Below are 22,349 nucleotides of genomic sequence, written 5' to 3'. Positions count from 1 at the left end.
TGCGTGCAAACATAAAAAGTGCTGACGAAAAAAAAGTATAGCTCTATCTCTTACAGTCTCTGAAATTCGAGTGTTTCATACGGACAGATGGACAGACAGTTAGACAAACGACGCGGCTATTGACCCTGATCCAGAATATATATACTTTATGGGGTAATAGATGACTTCTTCAGTCTGATACATACATTTCCAACAGACACAAAGTTATAATACGTTTATATTTAAGAATATTTCAAGGCTGTTTATATTTATGAATAAAAACATGAATAATCATTATGTTTGTCCATAATTTCAGGTTTCAAAGAGATCCATAGCTTTAAGGATCAACTCGCAAGCCGATCAGAGTAATATATGCTTGACAAAATTCAAACTGCGTGTTAACTGAGGAACATTCGAGAATCACTTCTTAGGTTTACATGACTGACTAATTGGAGAGCAAGCAGAACGAGCGAAAGAGACAAATAGAGAGAGAGGTAGAGAGTTAAAGAGCGGGATAGCCAGTACAGTATTGTTGGCACACCTGTGGCCAGGTACCGCGAGACAGTTAGACTACCTCGTCTTCGGGTGCTGTCAGTGACCCTTGGTATATTGTTCGACGGGGAATTTCTATTTCCATTGTCAGCTGTTATGATGGATTTTCTGCACATGCCAGAGGTATAATTTTTGGTTGCCTACCGTTTTTCTCGAGTTTTGAGTTTCCCACGCTGCCGAGAAGCGCGCTAAACCTGCAGCCATCACCTGAGTCCTTTTTCCACCGATTTTCCGATTGTCTCTGACCTTTTTGTGCACTTATAGCACCCGTGTCTGAGGCAGGTTTGTCGTTCTTTGTTATTTTTGTTTTGGGATCTGGTTCCCAGGCTTCCCTCAGAAAGCAATTGGCGCGCGCCTTAATCCGCTCTGCTCTTCGCTCCACGATTTCCCCTCGATCCTTTCGTTGATCCTTCCTTCTGGCAATCGCTAACAAATGAACATGTTTTCTGTTTTTCTGATTTATGGCCAGATATTCGACATCATCTGATCTTTCATAATTGATATTTGGCCTGGCAAGTGGCAGACTGCTCATCAGGATTAAATATTCTTATACCACAAATACTTAAATGAGTTTGCTTTTGTTTTCCATACTCAAAAATCATCAAATGTGCAAATTGCCTTCAAACGAAAACCAATCGAAAGTGCTGAGCAGCAAATGTTGTTTTCTTTTGAATAAAGTGTGCATAGATATTAAGATATATCGTAATTAGGATCGGTTGTTCAAAGAAATTTGTAGCTGTCAGTGTTTTGTTCTAGATACTTATTCATCGTCATGAATGTGAATAGAAAAGTCATTGAAATCAAGTAAAGTGGCAGGCTAAGAGAAAGCCTTACTTTCTAGAGTGAAGCCAATATAAGTGTACACTTTGAAGTTTGTAAAACTAAACTGTTAAAATGTGCACTGTACTTTAAGCAGTCAAAAATGCCTTTCTTAGCCCACCAACATCAGTTTTGGATGTTAGAGGTTATCACACCCGACTTTAAAAATAGACATGCTCCATTTTCAGTTTTTTTTGTTGTGTTTTTGTGATTAGCTAATAAAATGAAAATTTTCAATCGCTCATTTGCACTCAGATTGAATTTCAACATATTAAATTTAAATTTAATTCGGTCTCATTTAGTTGCGTTTTATGCTGGATGTCGTTCGGTTGCCAAAATCAAAATGAAGCGAATTATAATAAATCTAATTGTGATACTCTTAGCACAACATTTCTCTGCTGCTGCAGCTTTTGGTGACGAGGTGAAAGAAAACATTTAATGTGTAAAGTGAGTGCCAAATTTTCTATATTCTTTATCTTTTCCAGACTTGTGAACTGAACCGCGAATTGGAACAACAGTGCCGCAGTTATACTTACTCCGTTATTAAGCCTATGCTAGATTACTTGCGTCAAGTGAGCGAAGATTTAATGAAAAGTGAATCGAAGGATAGAATCATAAAGGACTTGAGAGAAAAGCTAGTTCAGCAGGAGAATATCATAAAATGTATAAAAGAATCGCAGGAAAATAATGTGAAACTGATAAAAGAATTGCGATCTCAAATCGATCTACAAAATAGAATAGATGGTCTATTAACTGAGAGCAATGATAAATGCAAGGACGAATTAGCGAGTAAATCCAAGAAGTTGGCTAGATTGGAAGTTGAACTGATTCAATTGAATTCTAGTCATATGGTAATTAGTAACGAAATAACTAGAATGAATATCAGCAATAAGAATTTAGAATTGCAATTAAAAGATGAGAAAAACGACATACAAGTAATAAAGAGCAATCTTAATTTATGTCAAATTAAAATAGAGAAATTGAGTAAATTGGAGTCGCAGATTAAAGTGCAGCATGATAGATTACCAATAGAATCAAACCATTTTGAAGAATGTAAAAAGGATTAAGAAGATAAGTCTAACAAAATCAAAGTTTGTGAGGTTCAGTTGAGGAAACTAAATTCCAGTCTTATTGAAAAAGATGAATTTATTTTAAGAAATAACGAAAACATCTCAGACTTGACAATTAAGGTGAACTCAAATGAGGTGGCATTAAAAGAGAGTCAATCAGAGTTACTAATTAAAGAAAGAGATAACCAGTTATGTCAAGCAGAAGTTCATAAATTAAATAATCTTCCATCAGATTGCCTTGCATTTACTGAAAATCCTGGTATTCACAAAATCAATGTTTTGGGCTTTGGTTCACTCGATATTCTGTGTAAAAATGATCAGGTAGACTCAGGTTGGTTAGTCATACAAAAACGAGTTATTCATGGAAATTAGAGTTTCAATAGGGATTGGGCCGCTTATCGTGAAGGATTTGGTTCCATGCAAAGCGATTTTTTCCTGGGACTGGAGAAGATACATCAACTCACGAAATTACGAAGACACAAGATTTTTGTGAAAGTAGACTTATCAGACGACCAAAAGTTTTGGTTAAATTGCGACGATTTTAAAATATCTGATGAATATAATGGATACGCGCTGAAGTTGGGAGAAATGTATGGACATACAGATTTAATAAACTATTTCGAGAATGGCACGAAATTCACAACACACAATCGCGACAATGACAATGAAAGTTTTCTAAATTGTGCTGCTGATTTCGGTTTTGGCTGGTGGTACAACAATTGTGATTGGTAAATATTTAAAATGTCTTATGTAAACTTAATAAACAAATATATTTTATATATAAAATTTTTATATTTTTTACAGTGTTATAGACTTTGTATTTTGCATTTCGATTAAGGAAATGGTAATGCTTATACGCCCCATATAATTACAAAATACTAATTTGAAAATTGGATTGATAAATGTTTTCTATATGTAAATAAAATGCTTTGAGTGGATTCGATAGTACGCTTCAAATTTAAATGTTGCATTGTTGCCTTTACGACTCCAAATCCAGGCGATTCATAAAACTAAAAACGGTGAGAATTGAAAATGAAGAATTCCAAATTACAACTGAAGTTCAGCAACGCTCTTAAGCTTCTTTTATAGTAAATATATACATATGCACTGCTTACATATTGATGTTAAGCAGCAAAAGTATCAGATCGCCAAGTGCCAAGTAAGAGGTATGTTATTTCTCTATATCTTTAGCATGCTCAAGAATTCATATTTTTGTACTGTGGACAAACAGATCGGATAATTGGCAATTGGTCTGAGTTCTTCATGTTGGCACAAAGTTATAATAAAGCAAGTAATAAAGGTAGAGTCGAGAGTGCTTGACTGTGAGATACCCAATACCCATTGTCAGTAAAAGCAAAATAGTGCAGTATTAACTTTAAAATATACCAAATTAATATACCGCAAAATAGACAAATATACCATAGGCTATAACTGGTATATTAATATAGTACTACATTCAAAATATACAAAAAAGGGCAAAATATATACCAGATTACCAGCCAAAGTGGGTGAGGCGGCAATTTGAAACAAACTTAATCAGCGTGCAAACACAACAAGTACAAGTACACAACAAGTCTGTATAGCTCTATCTCTTTTAATCTCAAAGATCCAGTGTTTCATACGGGCAGACAGACTTATACACAGATGGACATGGTTTTATCATCTTGGCTATTGACCCTGATCAAAAATTCATATACTTTATGGGATCGAAGAAGCCACCTTCTGCCCGTTACATACTTTTGTAATACCCTTCTATCCTAGGGCTAACGGGTACAGATACTCTTTAACTTAATTACTCTACTCAAAGTAAACTTCCATGCGAATACCCTTTTCCGCTTTACCTGACGCATTTAATTTTGTTTTTTCGCTTTTTTTGCTTGTTATTTTGCTTGACACTCAACCTGTTGGAGGCTGGCAATTATTTGGGAAGAGGACTCGCGGGAAAAAGGACATCCTGTGCAGGCTGCAAAAGTTTCCTAATTACGACAAAAACATACAATAATTAGTAGACAATGTGGAGTGAGTGAAGTAATAAATGCTTCTTCACATCGCCTTCACTTTTTTTCCAGACGAAATAACAGCAAAAAGCTTTTAATAATATTATCAATTACAGGCAACAAATAAAGTTCAAAGCATTTTTTCCGAGTGCACAAAGTTGAGCTCATCATCGGCATCAAAGCGATGGGCAAGAACAAACCACAAAATTTTATTAAGCCGCCTCGTCTTGGCATTCAATCACGGTAGTGGATATGTTTTAAGAAACTGACAATAACTATAAGAAGAAACGGGGCATCCATTTCCTGATTAAATATATGTATATATACAGCATTTAAATGCCTTCATTCAGCGAGATCAGAGAGGTCTTGACCAGAGTCCGAGTCAAAGTTTGGAGTCGCTGAATCAGCACTGGGAAATGCCAACTGGCCATAGTAAGTATATCATACATGCAACATTAAGCCCAGCAGCAGCAGCAGCAGCTACCCATGCCACACACACACACACACATACAGTTTCACGTACAGTTTGTTGGCCAAGTCAACACGTAAGCAAAATCCCAATCTGTGCGAAAGGATTGCGATTGCCGTTGGCTTCTCGCTCTCTCTCTCTCTCTCTCTCTCTCTCTGTCTCTTTCACTTACTGTGTGTGTGCTGACCTCAGTATATTTTGCGAATGTCAGAGTGAAATCCGGGCATTTATCATGATTCGAATGAATTATTGAAGTATATTTCGTTTGGCATTCCCTATTGGGCTATCCAAACCCATTCTCTCTGCCCTGTCCTGCCCTTGTCCCCTTTCTCTATCGATATCCGGGTTAGGTCAGTTGGTCGTTGTTTGGTCACAGGATTCCCGTTTACTCCATCTCTCTCCTTCTCTTTCTCTCTCTCTCTCGGTCGCTGTGATTTGTTGTTTTTCGGCTTCATTTCTTGAACTGTGCTCAAAACTTGGCTTACGGCTCCTCGCACATTTAACAACGGTCCAGCACAGTTCCTGCTGCACTCGCTACCAGTTTCCGATCCCTTTTTGAGTGAACCATATACAAAAGGGATTTTGGGGGCTGCCGTAAATTTATTAGTTACACTCGCAAAAACTTTTTCAAATTATTACTTAACTTCAGTTAACTTATTAAGCAGCATCACATAGATTTCCAACAGGAGACACAATGAAGTTGTGTGGCTATTAAAGAAGGTAGCTAAATCAGTTTATATGTAGGTAAGAAAAACCTCTTGTATTTAACTGGCAAAGGAATAAAAAAATAAGCGAAATAACAAAAGAACGTCTTGATAAAGTAGAAAATAAATTGTTTGAGCAATCTTTTGAGTAGTAATAGAAAAATTCTAGAAATTCTAGAAAGATTTAAGGAGAATAACAAAACAGATTTTAGTTTTTATCAAATCTGTACATAATAGATTCTACAATAGAAGAACGTCATTAAATTTGCAAAATAAACTACGATAACTAATAAAGAACTTAACATATACGAAAGAATACAAAAATATGGTATGGTAAAAGTATTTTTGGTTTACTATTTTTACAGGTTGTTAAAGTTGACAAACTTTACATATTTTTTAACTTTCAAGGGTTATTAATTGTATACAAATTCATTTAAATTGTTAGAATCGAACATATATTACGATATATATTGTGCCAGATCTTAGATAATAGATCATTTATATTTGTATTAAATAACCCTAGATACAATGATGATGGTTACACTTCTTCTATGAACAAGTAAAAAAGCTGCACTCGAGCGTGCTCGACTGTGACATATCCGCTACTCATTTTGATTTTTGATTTACATTTAAATTATACCATAGAGTGCAAAATATACCAGATTGTCAGTCAAAGCAACTAAGTTACGTAGTAAATAGGCGTTTATGCCCATCCAAAAGTATTCCCTAAATAATTCCTAAAATTTTTATCTGAACGCAACCAAATTTTTAGGAACCATAAAGACCAAAAAGCCATGGCAATCGAAATTCTTCCTGTATGCTACTGTAATTCAATTTAATTCCGATATAAGGTAAACTAGACTACAAGAAAACTATGCACAAATAGTCAATACTATCGTTCGTATTGAGCGAGTAAACATAATTAGAATTCCTTTTCATACAATGCCGAGAATAGTCCTTTTTGTACATTGTATTGTTGTTTAGTCCTTTTATATACAAAGTGTGTGTGTGTATGTGAGTTGAGCAGGACACTTGGCGTGCAGTTAACGAGCTAAAATGTCAAGAGGAAACATTTGCTTGTCACGCTTTCTTTCGATTGAAAGCCTTTTTTGGGGTTGCCATCGGCTACTTAGGCTTTCGGCCATTATGCAGATATAAGAGTAAGGGAGAAAGGGAGTAAGGGTAAGTAAGGGGTTTACTTAATTGTAAACACCCAGCGTTTGGAGCCTATGTAAATTACTTAATCTGCATGCAAAGACAATTACCAATCAGCAGGATATTAAGCGTTAATCGCTTTAAACAATGCCAAGGCAAACAATTTGGACACGAAACTGGCATTTACTCGACAGCCCAACACAACACAACGTGAACCGAACTTCAAGGGCCAAATCGACCCATTGACCAGCAGCATTTAATGAGCCGACTCCTCCCATCCATTTCCAAATATCGAAGACAAGAAACGATTTTAGGCAATCAGTCAACAGTCCAGCTGTAGTTGCTTGTGGCAGCTAGAGAACGTGTCCAATTTTACTAATTAGAGCAAATATTTGTGTACTTGATAACTTTGGTGGGGCGTTGAGCAATGGCAGCGGCAGCGGCAGCGGCAACAGAAGCAAGAGCAGAGGCAGAAGGCGAGCAACCACTCAGCGGCACCCACTCATTACAATCACGCACACTCAGACACCATTCCATTCCATAGAAGCGCTTCCCCAATGGAATTTAATTACGCGTCCAGGTCGAGGAGACAAAAATCAGTCAACCCCACTCCGGGACGCCTCGTTCCATCCCCAGCTATTTAAGCGACGAGGAATCACTTTCATGTAGCACAGGAAGTTGCTTCACTCCTCTAAACGCAAGTTCTTTGTTACGCTTCACTGCTTGTATTTATGTAATTAAAGATTTTGATTATATTTTGAGCATTTTACGATGCTTATAGTCAAGTTTTTAATAACCCCAAATCGCAATTCGCATTCAAACCTCGAAATTGAGTTACTCCGAATTATACCCTGTACATTTTTGTTCTCTCTCCTTGGGCATATAAACTCACAACTAATTCGTTGGATATTTTCTGCGCATTTTTGACATCAATTCTTGCCGGGTATTTAGACGTCAATCAGTTGGCCATCATGCTGCTTTTATTACAGCGTTTTAATGACGCTGCCTTATAATTGCGGCATCATTAAAAATACGTTGCGGCTTTTATGTAGCCAAGGACTTGAGCTTATCCTTAAAAGAGCCAACAAGCTAATTAAAAATGTACTAAAATACTTTTTGATGCCACTTCAAAATGCTTCTCTTTTCGAGATGTATTAAAATATATATTATATATACAAAAATCAATTGATTTCATTTCGCAATATACTATTTTCCATTTCATTATTTATTCAACATATATTTTGCCTCGAGGCACGTGTACAACCCACGCCCCGATCTGAAACTAGTTGGTGTTTTGTACGCTTCGCTGATTAGTGAATAAAAACAACAAAATGCTCACAGACAAATAAAATAAAATACAAAAAAAAAAAAAAATGACAAAACTAAAGAGGAAAATAAAATTGGTTGAATGTTGAGAAGATTAATTCTATTCATCAGTGACAAGTGATCCGCACGCTCTTTACATTATTTCTCTGGTTATTTCATTTCTGTCAAGTTTCCCCACACTTGGCCAGCCAGCAAGCCAATTAGCAGATTTTCCATCACTCATTAAGTAATTATGTGTGTCAAAAAAGTCTTAATTAACCAAACATACCTTAAAGACTTTTAGCTATACGCGTTTTGCATCATTATTTAAATTGATGCCACGCTGAAACTAAATGAAATTCGTTTTAGCAGAATTATGTAAAGAAAATATCAAACTATATATTATATGATATTAGTCTTATCTTAACGAGTTTAAGAGATTTTACCTGAAATTTCCATAATTTTAATAAACAGCATATTTCTATGATAACACCGAGAAAGATATTTGAGAACAGCTTCTCTTATAACTCTGGAGAATTGAAGAAACTATAAACAAATATAGTATTGTAATACGAGCATCCATAAGTATTTCCCCCCTCTTGACAATACAAACAACAACATTTGAATGAAGTTTATTGCTCTTTGCTGAAATTGGAACATTTTGTAGATGAAAGGATTATTAAGAGATTTTCTTCAAGAGAGAATCAAAAGTTTTGCTATTTGCGACAGACTCAATAATTCTCGCATTTTATGGTTCAAGTTTTATTCGTATTGTTTTTGTGTACACGACGCCGTTTTTGGGTTGCACTATGGGTCAAAATCCCAAATTTGCGGCATAAACTCTAAAAATGGACCTAAGATTCTGAAAATTTGCACAAATATCTGGGAGAGAAAGATAGAATTTCGGAAAAAATTTTGTGTCAATTTGACCACGCCTTCCTTCCGCCCCCATATAACCCACCGTATGAAACACTGGATCTCAGAGACTATAAGAGATAGAGATATAATTTTTTTTCGACAGCATTTGTTATGTTTGCACGCAGATCAAGTTTGTTTCAAATTTTTGCCACGCCCACTTCCGCCCCCGCAAATCAAAAAAATCGAATAACAAGCCTAATTTTAAAGCTAGAGTTACGAATTTTGGTATATACAATAATTACCATAGTAGTTATGATTCCTGAAAATTTTGTTGCGATCAGATTAAAATTGTCGAAGTTATTAAAAAAAACACTTTGAGCAGCGCTGCATGAGAGAACTCATAAACACCTGCAACATGTATTGTTATTTCAAAAACGGGCAAAAACGGGCAAAAACCATTACTAAAAATGGATTCTATAGAGATTTGTTAAAAATATTACATTTTTACCTTTAAGGCACTTTGAGGCACTTAAAAGAAAAGCTTCACAGAACACATGTACTTTTGTTAGAATAAGCTAGAACAACACATTTGCAACACATTAGTCAAAACAACACAAACATTTAGAAATATAGAAAAACGTTTAGTAACTATTAATTTACATACCTTGATCTTTATTTTCCATTAACACACTTTTAACTTTTAATGTTTGGTTCAATTGAATTACGAGCTGCAAGTCGTCAAAATTTTCGCGGGTTTTTTGTCTAAAACAAAACAACACTGAACAGCTGACTTTAAAAGCGCGCAAAAAATTAGGGGTATTCCCAAAAAATTTTATCAAAATTTTTTTATATCATTTAAGTATTCAAGATACCAAAAAAATAATTAAACAACACTATTTCAAAAAAAAAAAAAATCATTTATGCCGCATATTTGGGCTTTTGACCCATAGTGGGTTGGGGAGATTTTGGAGAGGGGAATTGTTTTGGTTGTCGGGGTGTTGAAACTCCGCAGTTTGTAAACTTTATACTTCGAGCCATAAAATTATATAAAATATATCCTTAGTCGTTTCAGCTTCGTTCTGTCAATGTCTTTTGCCACCGAAAAAGTTGTAGGAAAACCATTTTGTGGCAAGATGTGAATAAAAAGTGAATGCTAGAAATATCAGATACCCTATAAGGTGTTTATTTTTATTACCATAGTTTGCTGTTGGCTCTTATTACAGAAAGAACGATTAAAATATTTTATTTATATAAGTACTTATTGAATCATTCCGCCTAAAAGGGAGTGATTGTATTAAGCGTATTAATTATACTATATACTATATATTCTATATGCTATATATAGACTATAAAACTACGAAATATACATAACTATTAGAACTGAAAGTCGTTAGTTCACAAAGGGTAGAAATAGAATATATACTGAAACAAAGCATGATGTACATAGATACATAGATACATACATACATACATACATACATACATACATACATACATACATACATACATACATACATACATACATACATACATACATACATACATACATACATACATACATACATACATACATACATACATACATACATACATACATACATACATACATACATACATACATGCATACATACATACACACATATGGAAATAAAGCTCAGCTTAAAGAATTCGAATTTAATTTATGTAAGAATATGATTATTTAGTCAAACAAATTCAAAAATTATATACATACTTATATAATGTAGTATTCATATTTCATTAACCTCTACTAAAAGTCAAAACTTAAGTTTGGCCATTGTAAGCGTTGTAACCACAAATGTTTTCGGCTATTCAAAATACTCACAATTGTTCAAACTTCCGGCGACAATGGGGCTAATTTGACTTTTCCAAAGCGAATTGTTTGAATGATGTAAAACAAAATAAAAACCTAACGCTGATTGTAAATTAAATGCTGAGAAGCAAAAGACGCAGATTTAAAAATCATTATGAATAATGGTGTGAAGTTTTGTCCCTCCTCCTCCGCATAATGAATGACAGCTGAGTGTACGTAATAGCTTTCGAGGCACTGTGCAATCGTCGCTCTAAATAATGATAATCTGTTGTACTTTCGCTACTTTACGTGTAGTTCTTAAAATTTAAATACACCGGCAAAACAAACAAAAATTACTTGTCATCGTCGCATTATTATATATAAGTATATAAGTATGTATTTCTATATTTCTGTTCAAAATAATCTCTTACCTCATCGAAAATGTTGATCTCGCGTGCCAGAAGATGAAGCACACGAGTGTAGACAACTTGTTCAGAGGTTGATTTAAATTTAAATATGATGTGCGATGCGGTGCGACCAAAACAAATGCTAAATCCACAGCATCAAGTGATGTAGTCAATGTTTGAATACAATCACATTTGACAAGGCTAACAGAATACACTCAGTGCACGGTATTCCCCAAATTTCATTTTCCTTGACATTGACAAACTAAAGTAATGCTAAGTAGTTTTCCGACATAGCACATATAGAAAAACCAATTACTAAAAGATTGAATTACGAATCTCTTTTCAATTTGCTTATCTTTTCTTGATTTTCCATTATCGATAAAATCTTAAAAAAAATAATGCGAATAGTTTTCAGCAAGATTTATGTCTCGGTTATCAAAGATATTCTGAATTCAAAATACATTATTATACTCAGTATTTTATGGATTTGTTTCAAGTATTCTCAACTAAGATATAAAATTATAAATTACTTTATTAAACATGTATGACTTTCCTATAAAATAAACATAAGTTTCGCTATTCCATTCATTCTTTTTACTACAGAGAAAACAATTTACTAAATAGAATGATTCATTTTCAACATTTCGATTATAGTTTGTAGATTATAATTACTTCATTTAAACTGTGTCAATAGTTCCCATTAAGCCGATGTAAAACTAAGCTGATAAGGCAAATGGTGAATGACCTGATAAGCTAAAGTTCAATTACAAAAAACAAATGCCAAGTACATCGAACTTAAGTAGGGTATAAAAATATTGCTACTCTTTATTCCTGACCATTAGTTGATCAGTAATATTTTATTGATTGCCATTCGTCGTTTAATCTTCAACTTCCTATCAATTTCAATTTGATTGGTTTAAATAGCTGAAGCATATGTGATTATTTGCCTTACATGCTTGCAAATCAAAGACTGTTTTCCATCAATATTCAAGTACGACATCATTGAAATAGAGATGTCTATCTCCATCGAGTGGCTGTCAACTAGCTGCCCACCCCTTCAGCTTTCCCCCGCTCCTCAACGACCCTTTGGTCAGAGCATTGAAGAGAGTGTGTGGCAAGTACTTTCAACACTTTGCCTATATGCATATGTAATAAGTTTTGTGGATAGTCGAACACTCAGAGTACACATATATATATATATGTATATACATACATTTGTATATATGTATCTACTGCGGTACAAGTTTCAGAGTTCCAAATTTGTTTACAATACCGAATTTGTTGGTGGCATGTTTACAGCGCCAAATGGGCAAACACAGGAATCTACAAAAACACATTTCAAATTGAATGTAAGAGCAAAAAAGAACAAGTAACAACACTCCAGTTGGGAGTGCTAGACTTGAAGTTACCCAGCAATTATTTACTAGCTACTAATAATAAAACTTTTAAATCGCAGAAGAACATTTTCGGCAAATAGTCATACCAACATATTGTATAATATTATAGAATAATTCAACACAAGCATATTATGAATATAAAGAGCTTTTCATCACTATTAGCATACCCCGCATTTCATCCAGAAAGTAAGGGTATGAAAATAGTAGAGAAAGAATCACACATTTCCGATTGTAGCAGAAAGAGAGAGAGGAATAGAGAGAGAGCAAAAACTAAATTGTGAGGAGTATAGAATAGACATTTGTACATACTTACGAGTGCGAGTATGATATGTAGAAATTCAAAATGTGCTTTGGGTATTTGTGGTTCTGATGTATTCGAGCACTTTCGGGTGTCACTTGAACATGTTCTGCCTGCTGACTTTGCCTCGTATTTATCATTTTTTACATTCCGTTTTTTTCTTCTTCTTATTTTCGTATTTCTTTTCAGAAACTTTTCCATTCAAGCTGCAAAATGTCAGAAGAGGCATCAAAAAATCAGAATGTCTTTCAGATGCTTCGCATATGAATGTTTATACTAGATGTTATACCCTATCAAACAACAACTGAACTTAAATCTCTAATTAAAGATATTTTTTTTTATTGAATGTTACGGAAAGTATAGTAAAACTTGTTAAATAAAAAAAAAAAATTATTATTTACTTATTTAGCGATCTTTTAACAACAGATAACCCGCTGAACTACTTGACGTAGTCACCCTTAGTTAATGTCAAATGTTGACATGCAAATATACATATGAGGATGTGTGCACAAATGCATATGTATGTATGTATGTACAGTATGAGTTCACATGTTTGTATCAATAAAAATGTGTTGAAGGTCAATGCGAATAACAGCTGAAGAGGCAATAGATATGTATGCACTGATGTGTACATATATGTCGTGTATGTATTTGTGTAGGTTGTCAATATCGTCAAAAGACAGCATCGCTACTTAAACGTCGACTGCAGCTGCAGCTGCAACGTGGCAGCGACGACTCTTGTCATATGCTTTTTGTTTGTTTGTTTATTTTGTCGTATTTTTTATTTTTTTATTTTGGCACGAAAGGCGACATGCATTAAAATTGATAGTCTGCGACGTGGGGCGACAGGGGTCGCAGGGGAGGCAAGGGAGGCAGCCAAAGACGAAATGAAACTGACAGCATACGTGGTAGACGAATGGGCAAGAGAGAGAGAGAGAGAGAGAGAGCGAGAGAGAGAGTGAGAGCGAGGGACGCCAGAGGCAGAGAGTGGAGCATCTTTAGAAGCTTTGCCTTTTGTTATGCATGTCCATACACACATATGTATGTACGTATGTATGTATGTTCACACACACGCGCATTTGTTTTTGCACTTTGCTTTTTGTCGCCTGCTTGGTGCCAATATGTCTGCCACAGCACAATCCAATTGTATTTCTACTTATGCATGTATGTACATACATACACACATATGTACATATGTATGATGTTTCATGTGCGCGTGCTTATGTGTATGCGTGGGTGTGGATGTGTATGTGAGCTTTTAAGTGAGTGTCGCTCTGTCTCTGTGTCGCCATCTCGCTCTCTCTCTCTCTCTCTCTGTGCGCCACACATTCGCAGATAACTCGCAAAAGCAACAACTACAATTACCATGGCGAAACAACAAACAAGAGCATAAAGATAACAAAACATCAAAGTTCGTGTTGATCATTGATGCACAGATGGCTAAAGGTGTGAGGTCGACTGAAAAATACCCTGTAAATTTTAAAATTTGAAAGTGCCAAATTGAAATAAAAATTCCCTGTACCAAACACAAGAAAAATAAAATTTATTATATAGAAAATTGTATAATAAGCACACGCTTTATTTTTTGAGGTATAAAACTTTGTAGGATTTTGATGGATTAGCAAAATTCGGCAATCTTATCATGAAAAGCGCGAATAATCTCTGTTTAATTATAATTATCTTTTAATCAGGCTTATCTTATCGGTTTCGATTACTGAATCGACAAGCAGCTGAGTGGATTATCGAGTTGCTAATAAACATGTTAAATTTAGTGCGATCGCTGAAAGCAAACAACAAAGTTGCCTCTTCCAGACAACAACAACGCCTACAAGATGCCCGAAATACGCCCTCTATCGGCCTGTTTACAGCGCACAGCCATCGAGGAGTTGAATGAGGATCCCGATCGTCTCGATGCTGATATTTTGGCTCTACGCACTTGGCTAAAGCAACAGGCACATATTCGATCGCGCAGTGATGATCAATTCCTGGTTTCTTTTCTACGCGGCTGCAAATTCAGCCTGGAAAAAGCCAAATCCAAGCTAGATAAATACTATACGTTGCGCACGCAATTTCCAGAGTTTTATACTATACGTGATGTGGACAACAAACGTATCCACGATATACTAAAATTGGGGTAAGTGACAGATAAACAAATAAATAATATTCACAAATTGCAATTTTGAAATGATCTTTAATTGAATGTTTCCCCTACAACTTGGGCCGAATAAGCATCTTAACTTCTTTAAGCTTCAATGAGGTCCATCCTAGACGGGCCCATAAATCATTTAAGTTACTGTATAAGAAATGCAATAATAATGAATTAATCATGTGTGAAATTCTATTTGAAATATTTACCAATAAGAACAATCATTGAACCACCATCCAGAATTATGAACAGAAGCACAATTGTAAGTTGCCAAATCATTGTCGCGATCGAATGTTGAAAATTTCATATGTTCATAGAAGCTGAAAACATCGAAAACGTTTCCTTCAAATTCACCCAAGTTCAGAGCATATCCAGTGTCTTCATCAGATATTTTAAAATCGTCGTAACGGGCGTAGTATTTCTTGTCACGTTTTGTAACCAAGTGCAGATACAACTCATGGCGGTGCGAGTTCGTCAGACGATGGATTTTCCCCAATCCAAGGAAAAAATCGCTATCCATGGAACCGAAGCCTTCGCGATAGGTGGCCCAATCCCTATCGAAACTCTCATTCCCGCCAACTCGCTGCGACCAGCTATCTGACTATTGCATAGAACATTGATGAAACCAACTCCAGAAACCTCGATTTTATGAACCCCGGGATATTCCGCATAGGGAAAGCATCTCGATGGAATATTATTATGTAATGTTTTATTTAATTTGTCAATTTCTGCTTGACACATTTGCTGATCATTTTCTTTGCGTAGTAACTCACTCTTCATAAATAGTAACTCAATTTCTTGTTGAGCTTCTAACTTATCGATCGTAGCATTGTATATCGAAATACTTTTATCCTTTTCAATAAGACTAGCGTTTAGCTTCATTAATTGAACCTCACAAACTTCCAGTTTCTTAGATTTATCTACTATTGTTACTTTAAGATCTTCAATTTCTGACTTATCACGCTTGCTGATATCAATCTTTGTAATTTCTTTAGAATTTAAATTGATCAGCTGAGCATCTAATATTTCCAATTTAATGGATTTACTCGTTAATTCGTCCTTGCAATTTGCATAGTTCTCAATTAATTTTGAATTTGTAGATAAACTATCTAATCTCTTTTGAAAATCGATTTCAGATCGTAGTTCTTTTATCAATGCCTCATTCATTTCCTGCTGAACTAACTTTTCTCTCAACTCCTTAATGATTTTATCCTTCGATTCACTTTCCATTAAATCTTCGCTCACTTGGCGCAAGTAGTCTAGCATAGGCTTAACAACGGAGTAAGTATAACTGCGACACTGTTGTTCCATTTCTCGGTTCAGTTCACATGTCTGGCGAATATAAAGAATATTTACTTTTAGCACTCACTTTACACATTACACATTTAATGTTGTGTCTCACCTCGTCACCAAAAGCTGCAGCAGCAAAGAATTGTTTTGATAAGAGTATCACAATTAGATTTATTATAATTCGTGTCATTTTGATTTTGGCAACCGCACCGCATCCAGTATAAAACGTAACTAAATGAGACAGAATTAAATCGAAAATGAATATGCATATAAAGAATTGTGTCATTAAAGCTACTGAATTTATTGTCTAATACTTATTTTTGACTATATACAGTACAATTAAAACTCCCTTTAACGAACACCTTATCGTACGAATACTAACAGTTAAGTTAGTCAAAAATTAAAATATGAATTTTGGTTTACTTTTTGTTTGTGTTTTACCAAGAGAGGTTTCACTGTATTTACCATTGTATACATTGATCATACTATATATTGATAATAGAATAAAATGCGTGTCATGAAGTCCGAAATACAGCAAAGATTAGAACAAGTTTGACATTGAGCGCTGTCTATTTAGAAATGTAATATTATAGTCGGGTATGATCGCTAAAAGATGCACAATGCCTTTCCAGATAAAGATGGTATGTCAATTGAGCAATTGCAGCTTTCGGGTATTAATTGAAAAATCTGGTGTATTTCGTTCCTTTTGTTATATATTCAGTACAGTAGCATGCCGTTATACCACATATGAATATTTTTATATATTTTTTAATTTCGAGTGTACTAATTTGACCGATAATAACGTATTTGCTCTGTTTTGCTTTTATTGAAAATGTTTAGAGGGTAACTCACAGTCGAGCAAACCAGACTATGGCTTCATTAATTTTTTATGTGTGATATAATATTTGTACTTACAACTTACAAATACCTTAGGAACTGGGTATCTTGCAATCGATTATTCTCGACCAGATCGTTGTTTTTTTTTTATATATTTCGAATTATTTATATTCTAGACTTTAAAGCTATTATAAACAGCTAACGTATAGTACACGATTATATATTATTATCTACTAAATAATAGGAGAGAGTAATAGATGAGAATAAAGCGATGCTTGTGCAATTTTTATATGTCACATGGAAACTAGGCAGACAGTAATACATATGTATATGCTAGCTAGGAATATGAAGACTCTCTTCTTCAACATAATTTTAGCAATCTCTACAGCTTACCGACAGCTAAAGAGTACAATTTCCGTCTGCAAATATCAATGCTAAGTCGCTTTCGATTCTCAGCTGTTTATCACCACAATTCTGACGCCACTGTTTGTTTCTAAGGCACCGAGTGGCCTTGAGAAAATGGTCAGAGTGATGTTATTGATCAAATTCAAGGAGAAAACATTAAAAGCTGAGCTGAACCATGTATTTTGTTTATAATATAATATGAATCGAAAATTCCGTAAAGTGCAAATAGCGAGAGAATTTTCACCGTATATACCATTATATAAAGTTTGAATTGCAGCAAAGATTACAATAAGTTTAACCTTGAGCGGTGTTTATTTAGAAATTATTACTTTATAGTCGGGTATGATCGCCAAAAGAGGCACAATGTCTTTCCACATAAAGATGGTGTGTCAATTGAGTACATTGCAGCTATAGGGTACTAATCGTAAAAGCTAGTATATTTTGTTCTTTATGGTATATTTTCAGTGCACTATATTATGTATATTTTGGTGTTCTAATTTGTTTGCAAAGATCATGATGATTTTTAACAATCATGAACAGTATTATAACCATCTTCCAATTTCAATTTTGCTTTTAATAAACCAAATAATATTCAAATACCAAAGCAAGTAAGTATCTTGCAACCGACCATTTTCGACTAAATCGTTGCTGTTTGATTTATTTCGAAATATTTGTTTATATTCTAGACTATAGACTAACGAATATATGTATTTTATAGTCTACTTCATAATATACGAGAGTAACAGATGGAAACAAGACACTTGAGCAACTATGTAGAGAGCAATATATGCTAGCTGGAATTTGATGGGTTGAGAATTTCATGTTTCGATGATATTTTAGAAAGTCATCAGATGAATTCAATTTAGTTTTACCCAAGCTTAGTGCGTAACCATTTTCTTCATCAGATATTTTAAAATCGTCGTACCAAACAAATTTGTTACTGTCATATTCATCAACCAAATTCACATACAGTTCGTGAGTCCGCAAACTCGTCAGAAGATGTATTTTTTCCAAACCCAGGAAAAAATCACTATTAAATGAACCGAATCCATTGCGATACGTAGTCCAATTTACATTAAAATCCTGGGATCCTCCAATCCGCTGTTGTATAACTAGCCATCCAGGCCCAGCGATGTGATTATCACATAAAACATCGAAAGCCTCTGAACCAGGTAATCCTATTTTAAACAGCCCAGAAGAGCCTCTAAACGGAATGCAATTAGGTGAACTAAAAATTTCCAGTGTTCTATTTAAAAGTTGAGGTCTTAAATGATCTTTATCTTTATTATTATTCTTCTGAATTGTTTTCCGATATTCTCTGCCATTCTGAAGTGTCGAAATAATTTGATCCTTTTCTAGCAGACTAAACTTGAGTTTCTTTAATTGAACCCCACAAATTTCCAAATTTTTAGATTCATCTGCTAATCTGCGTTGACATTTACCATGATTTTCTATTTCAATATAATTCTCTAATTGTAATTCTGATGTATTTTTGTTGTTTATAATAAGTTTTGCAATTTCTTGATTCTTTTTAAGAAGACTAAAATTTAATTCCTCCAATTGAACTTCTAATATTTCTAACTTGGTGGATTTAGTAGCTAATTCGGTCTTACAGTTCTCATAATTCTCAATTAATTTAAATTTAATATGTTTAAAATTTTGTCATTTGTACATAAATGAGCGACCGCAAATTCTCTTTTATGAGCTAATCACAATAGAGAACATTGCATGTTGACATTGAAAATTGAAGATGTCTATTTTTAAAGACGCGTAAGATAACCTATGACATACAAAACTGACTTTGGCTGGCATATAGAAGTATTTTTGAAGGTTTAAAGTACAGTGGAAACTCCCTTAGCTGAAACCTTTTTTTTTCTAACATTTGGCAGTTTAGTTATGCAAACCTTAACTTGATTTTTTTTTATTTTTATTCTCTCAAACCGACACTATTTTCTAGTAAACTTGAGTTTCCCAAGATGAGAGTCTTAACTGTATGTAGTTTTATATATATTTATATTATTTATTCATAATAGAATCTTCATGAGTTGAGTTGAGCGCCGTGTTTTTGATTCTTCATCTTCAGATTGAGTGTTGACTCTCTTACTTTTTGCGCAAAACCTCTCTCCGAAATCTGTTTATATTATGATCACGCATTATAAATAATATAGAAATTTGTACCCATTGAATAAATCTTAAGCATTACGCACGTCACAACTATATGTATATATTATATATATTAAGTTTGTTGTTCTGAATTACGCAGCTGAAGCTCGTACACAAAATATAAAATACAGCATTTGGTTATACACGAATGTGATGTTTTTAAAATGCTCAATCTAATTATGTTAGATTATCGATATAAAGAGACTATGAAAAGTTTGCCATTTTAGAAATAAAGACTGTTTTTTCTAATAACGTGATAACAATTAACTGCTTCTGCTCAACTCATGACAACCTTTTTTGCTTTACCTAATCATTTAATGTATTTCCATTTCTTCAGACAAATCACAACACACGTTAACTTTATCTTGCATTCGAATATTGCCTTATTTGATATCTAACAACAGCTTCAGCTGAAGCAATAGCCACTAGCTTTACTTGATCGTACATTAGTTAGAAGCTCACAAAGCTGTTTATTAACACACGTAACTGCATTCATTGAATTATCTAGCGTGGGACTTCGTTTGCCAATTCCCTTGCACGATGATGGACCCCGAGTGATCTATGTGCGTCCAGGCTGCTATCCGGCTGATAAATACACCTTTGAGGAGATAATGGCCATATCAAATGCATTAAATGCCCTCAGCATACAGTTCGATGATCATGCTGTTATCCATGGCTATGTTGTGTTGTTGGATTTTAGCGATTATACGGCATCGCATCTGTTGCAGATGACGCCAAGCGTGATTAAGAAGATGGCTAGATTCGCCGAGGATGCGATGCCAGTGCGGGACAAAGGCACTCACATGATCCACACAAATCCTGCCTTTGAGATGAGCTTCAACTTGCTGCGATCGGCGATGTCAGCCAAACAACAGGAGCGCGTAATTTCCGTCGTCTCATTCCAAGAATTCTTTCACTATTTCCCTTCTGTTTCGTCTCTTGCAGTTGTCGGTGCATGGCAGCAATCTGGAGTCGCTGTATGAGCATATTCCCCAACGGTATTTGCCCACACATTTGGGTGGGGAGCAGGGCACCATTGAGGAGCTGAAGGAGTCCGCGTGGAGCACTTTTGTGGAATGCCAGGAGTACCTAAGGGAGGAGTCTAACTATGGGATGGATGAAAAGTTGCGACCCGGAGGTCGATGCAACGATTACGATAGCATCTTTGGTGTCGATGGATCGTTTCGCAAATTGAATTTCGATTGATGTAGACGCTTTATGTCAAATGAGATTATAAATACTTTGTAATGAACACTAATAAATATATTATTATTTCTCCACCTACATTGATTTATCCACTTTGTAATCTTACATCAACTAATACATTGCCTTCAGATTACCAAGAAACAATACGTCTTCAAGCAGTTTTCCAAAATTTTCTAAGAAATAAGTGAAGAATTTCCCTCTTTGCTTTATAGAATGCATTTCCATGTGGCTTTGCTTTAATAGGTAATATTAACGCCCACATAATACGATTCACTGCAGATTTATGCGAATTCCAAGTCCTCTTATTTATTGTTGTTTGCCTAACGAATCTATACACGCTTTAGTATATACGCATATCAAGTGAATAATTCGATGCATATAGCAATTCCTCAATGAAAATTGTATGATTACGAATCATTCGCGCGCGGCCATTCACCTAACGCCCACTGCGAGGCGCCACCTGCCGGCCGTCTTTGTGTGCCAAAAATAAATTTGCACAAATGATAAACAGAATACTTAGGAATCATTCTACACTATATATAGGCTCATATATTTCTGATTCTTGGGAATATCTTTCTTTTGCTTAGGAATGTTGATAACCGAAGAATTCTAAGTAAAATATTTTAATTCTACGATGTCTATCAATATATATATTTGCAATTATATCTATAAATTTTTCATATTCTAGTGTCTTACAAAAATTAAATAAGATGTGCATAATCTTCACTTTAGTTTGTTGAAACCCCTTCTTCAATTATTCGCACAAATTCTAAAGAAAAGTATTTATTTTTTACATTTCTATTTCAGACATAAATTTGTGGCTACATCTTTTTCAATAAACAAAGTTTTTGTATTCAATTTTGCGGCCTTCGTTTAGTTTTGTTGTGGTAGGGGGATTCCTATTGATGGAAAAATGATTGTTTTTCCCGAGTGTTTCGAGTGTTTGTGTGAATTTATCGGAAATCTCAAGTCGACTTTTCGAATTCTTTATAAATTTCGACGGCTCTACACTCGTAGTATTTATAATAATTTATACACAGTTCTGTGTGTTATGGCGCAAACGGAAAAGCCCAAAATGATCTTAACAAATTGGCTTGGATTCTTGGCACTTACGGAACTTCCATTGGCCTTGATTTTACTGGCCAAGTTAACAACAGATTTTGCTGTTGTTTAAAAATGCTGAAATTAATTTTGTGTTTCAATTGATAAATCGAAGGTTCAACGATCCATCGATCGTCTCAATTTTGCATGTCGTTATGTTATTTATTTAATTTTTCATTTGAATTTATTGTCTTGCCATTGATTTATTTTATTTTAATTTTTTCGGTTGAAATCGTATGCTATAAATTAACTGTGAATGATTGAAAAGATATCAATCGGTGAAGCTGTCGAAAAACAAATAAACATTTCAATTACAATACTTCCAGCCTTACTCTGTAAATCAATATTGAAAGATCAAAATCGCCGACAAATAAAAAACAA

At 34.6% G+C, this 22,349-nt stretch overlaps 2 protein-coding genes across 3 annotated transcripts in view; both read left to right on the top strand.

Moving 5' to 3' along the window:
- The first annotated feature begins 1,672 nt into the window (after positions 1-1,672).
- LOC127565590 (uncharacterized) overlaps positions 1,673-22,349 on the top strand; it is a 94,973-nt gene continuing 74,296 nt past the window's right edge. Inside the window, exon 1 of the mRNA XM_052004847.1 lies at positions 1,673-1,771. Coding sequence (XP_051860807.1) covers positions 1,694-1,771 — 78 coding nt within the window. The 5' untranslated portion in view covers positions 1,673-1,693. The remainder of the gene's footprint in view (positions 1,772-22,349) is intronic.
- On the top strand, positions 14,584-20,937 carry LOC117568592 (alpha-tocopherol transfer protein-like). Of its 2 annotated transcripts, none has more exons than XM_034249340.2 (3): positions 14,584-14,954; positions 20,170-20,542; positions 20,607-20,937. In XM_034249340.2, exons 1-3 carry the CDS (start codon positions 14,653-14,655, stop codon positions 20,865-20,867), a joined length of 936 nt encoding a protein of 311 aa, XP_034105231.1. In that variant the 5' UTR covers positions 14,584-14,652; the 3' UTR covers positions 20,868-20,937. The 2 variants fall into 2 exon arrangements, with proteins under 2 accessions (XP_034105231.1, XP_051860823.1); XM_052004863.1 differs by lacking the exon at positions 14,584-14,954 and adding an exon at positions 15,572-15,667.

The sequence above is a fragment of the Drosophila albomicans genome, chromosome 3 (assembly GCF_009650485.2).
Source record: "Drosophila albomicans strain 15112-1751.03 chromosome 3, ASM965048v2, whole genome shotgun sequence".
Classification (NCBI taxonomy): Eukaryota; Metazoa; Arthropoda; class Insecta; order Diptera; family Drosophilidae; genus Drosophila; species Drosophila albomicans.
Note: the sequence above shows the minus strand (reverse complement) of the source record. Positions and strands in the feature narration are given on the sequence as shown.

Bases quoted from the DNA above. Each gene is read 5' to 3' on its own strand.
- LOC117568592 (XM_034249340.2), top strand. From the start codon at position 14,653: ATGCCCGAAATACGCCCTCTATCGGCCTGTTTACAGCGCACAGCCATC. The intron at 14,955-20,169 runs GTAAGTGACAGA...TGAATTATCTAG, and splicing joins CACGATATACTAAAATTGGG to CGTGGGACTTCGTTTGCCAA. The intron at 20,543-20,606 runs GTAATTTCCGTC...CGTCTCTTGCAG, and splicing joins CAGCCAAACAACAGGAGCGC to TTGTCGGTGCATGGCAGCAA.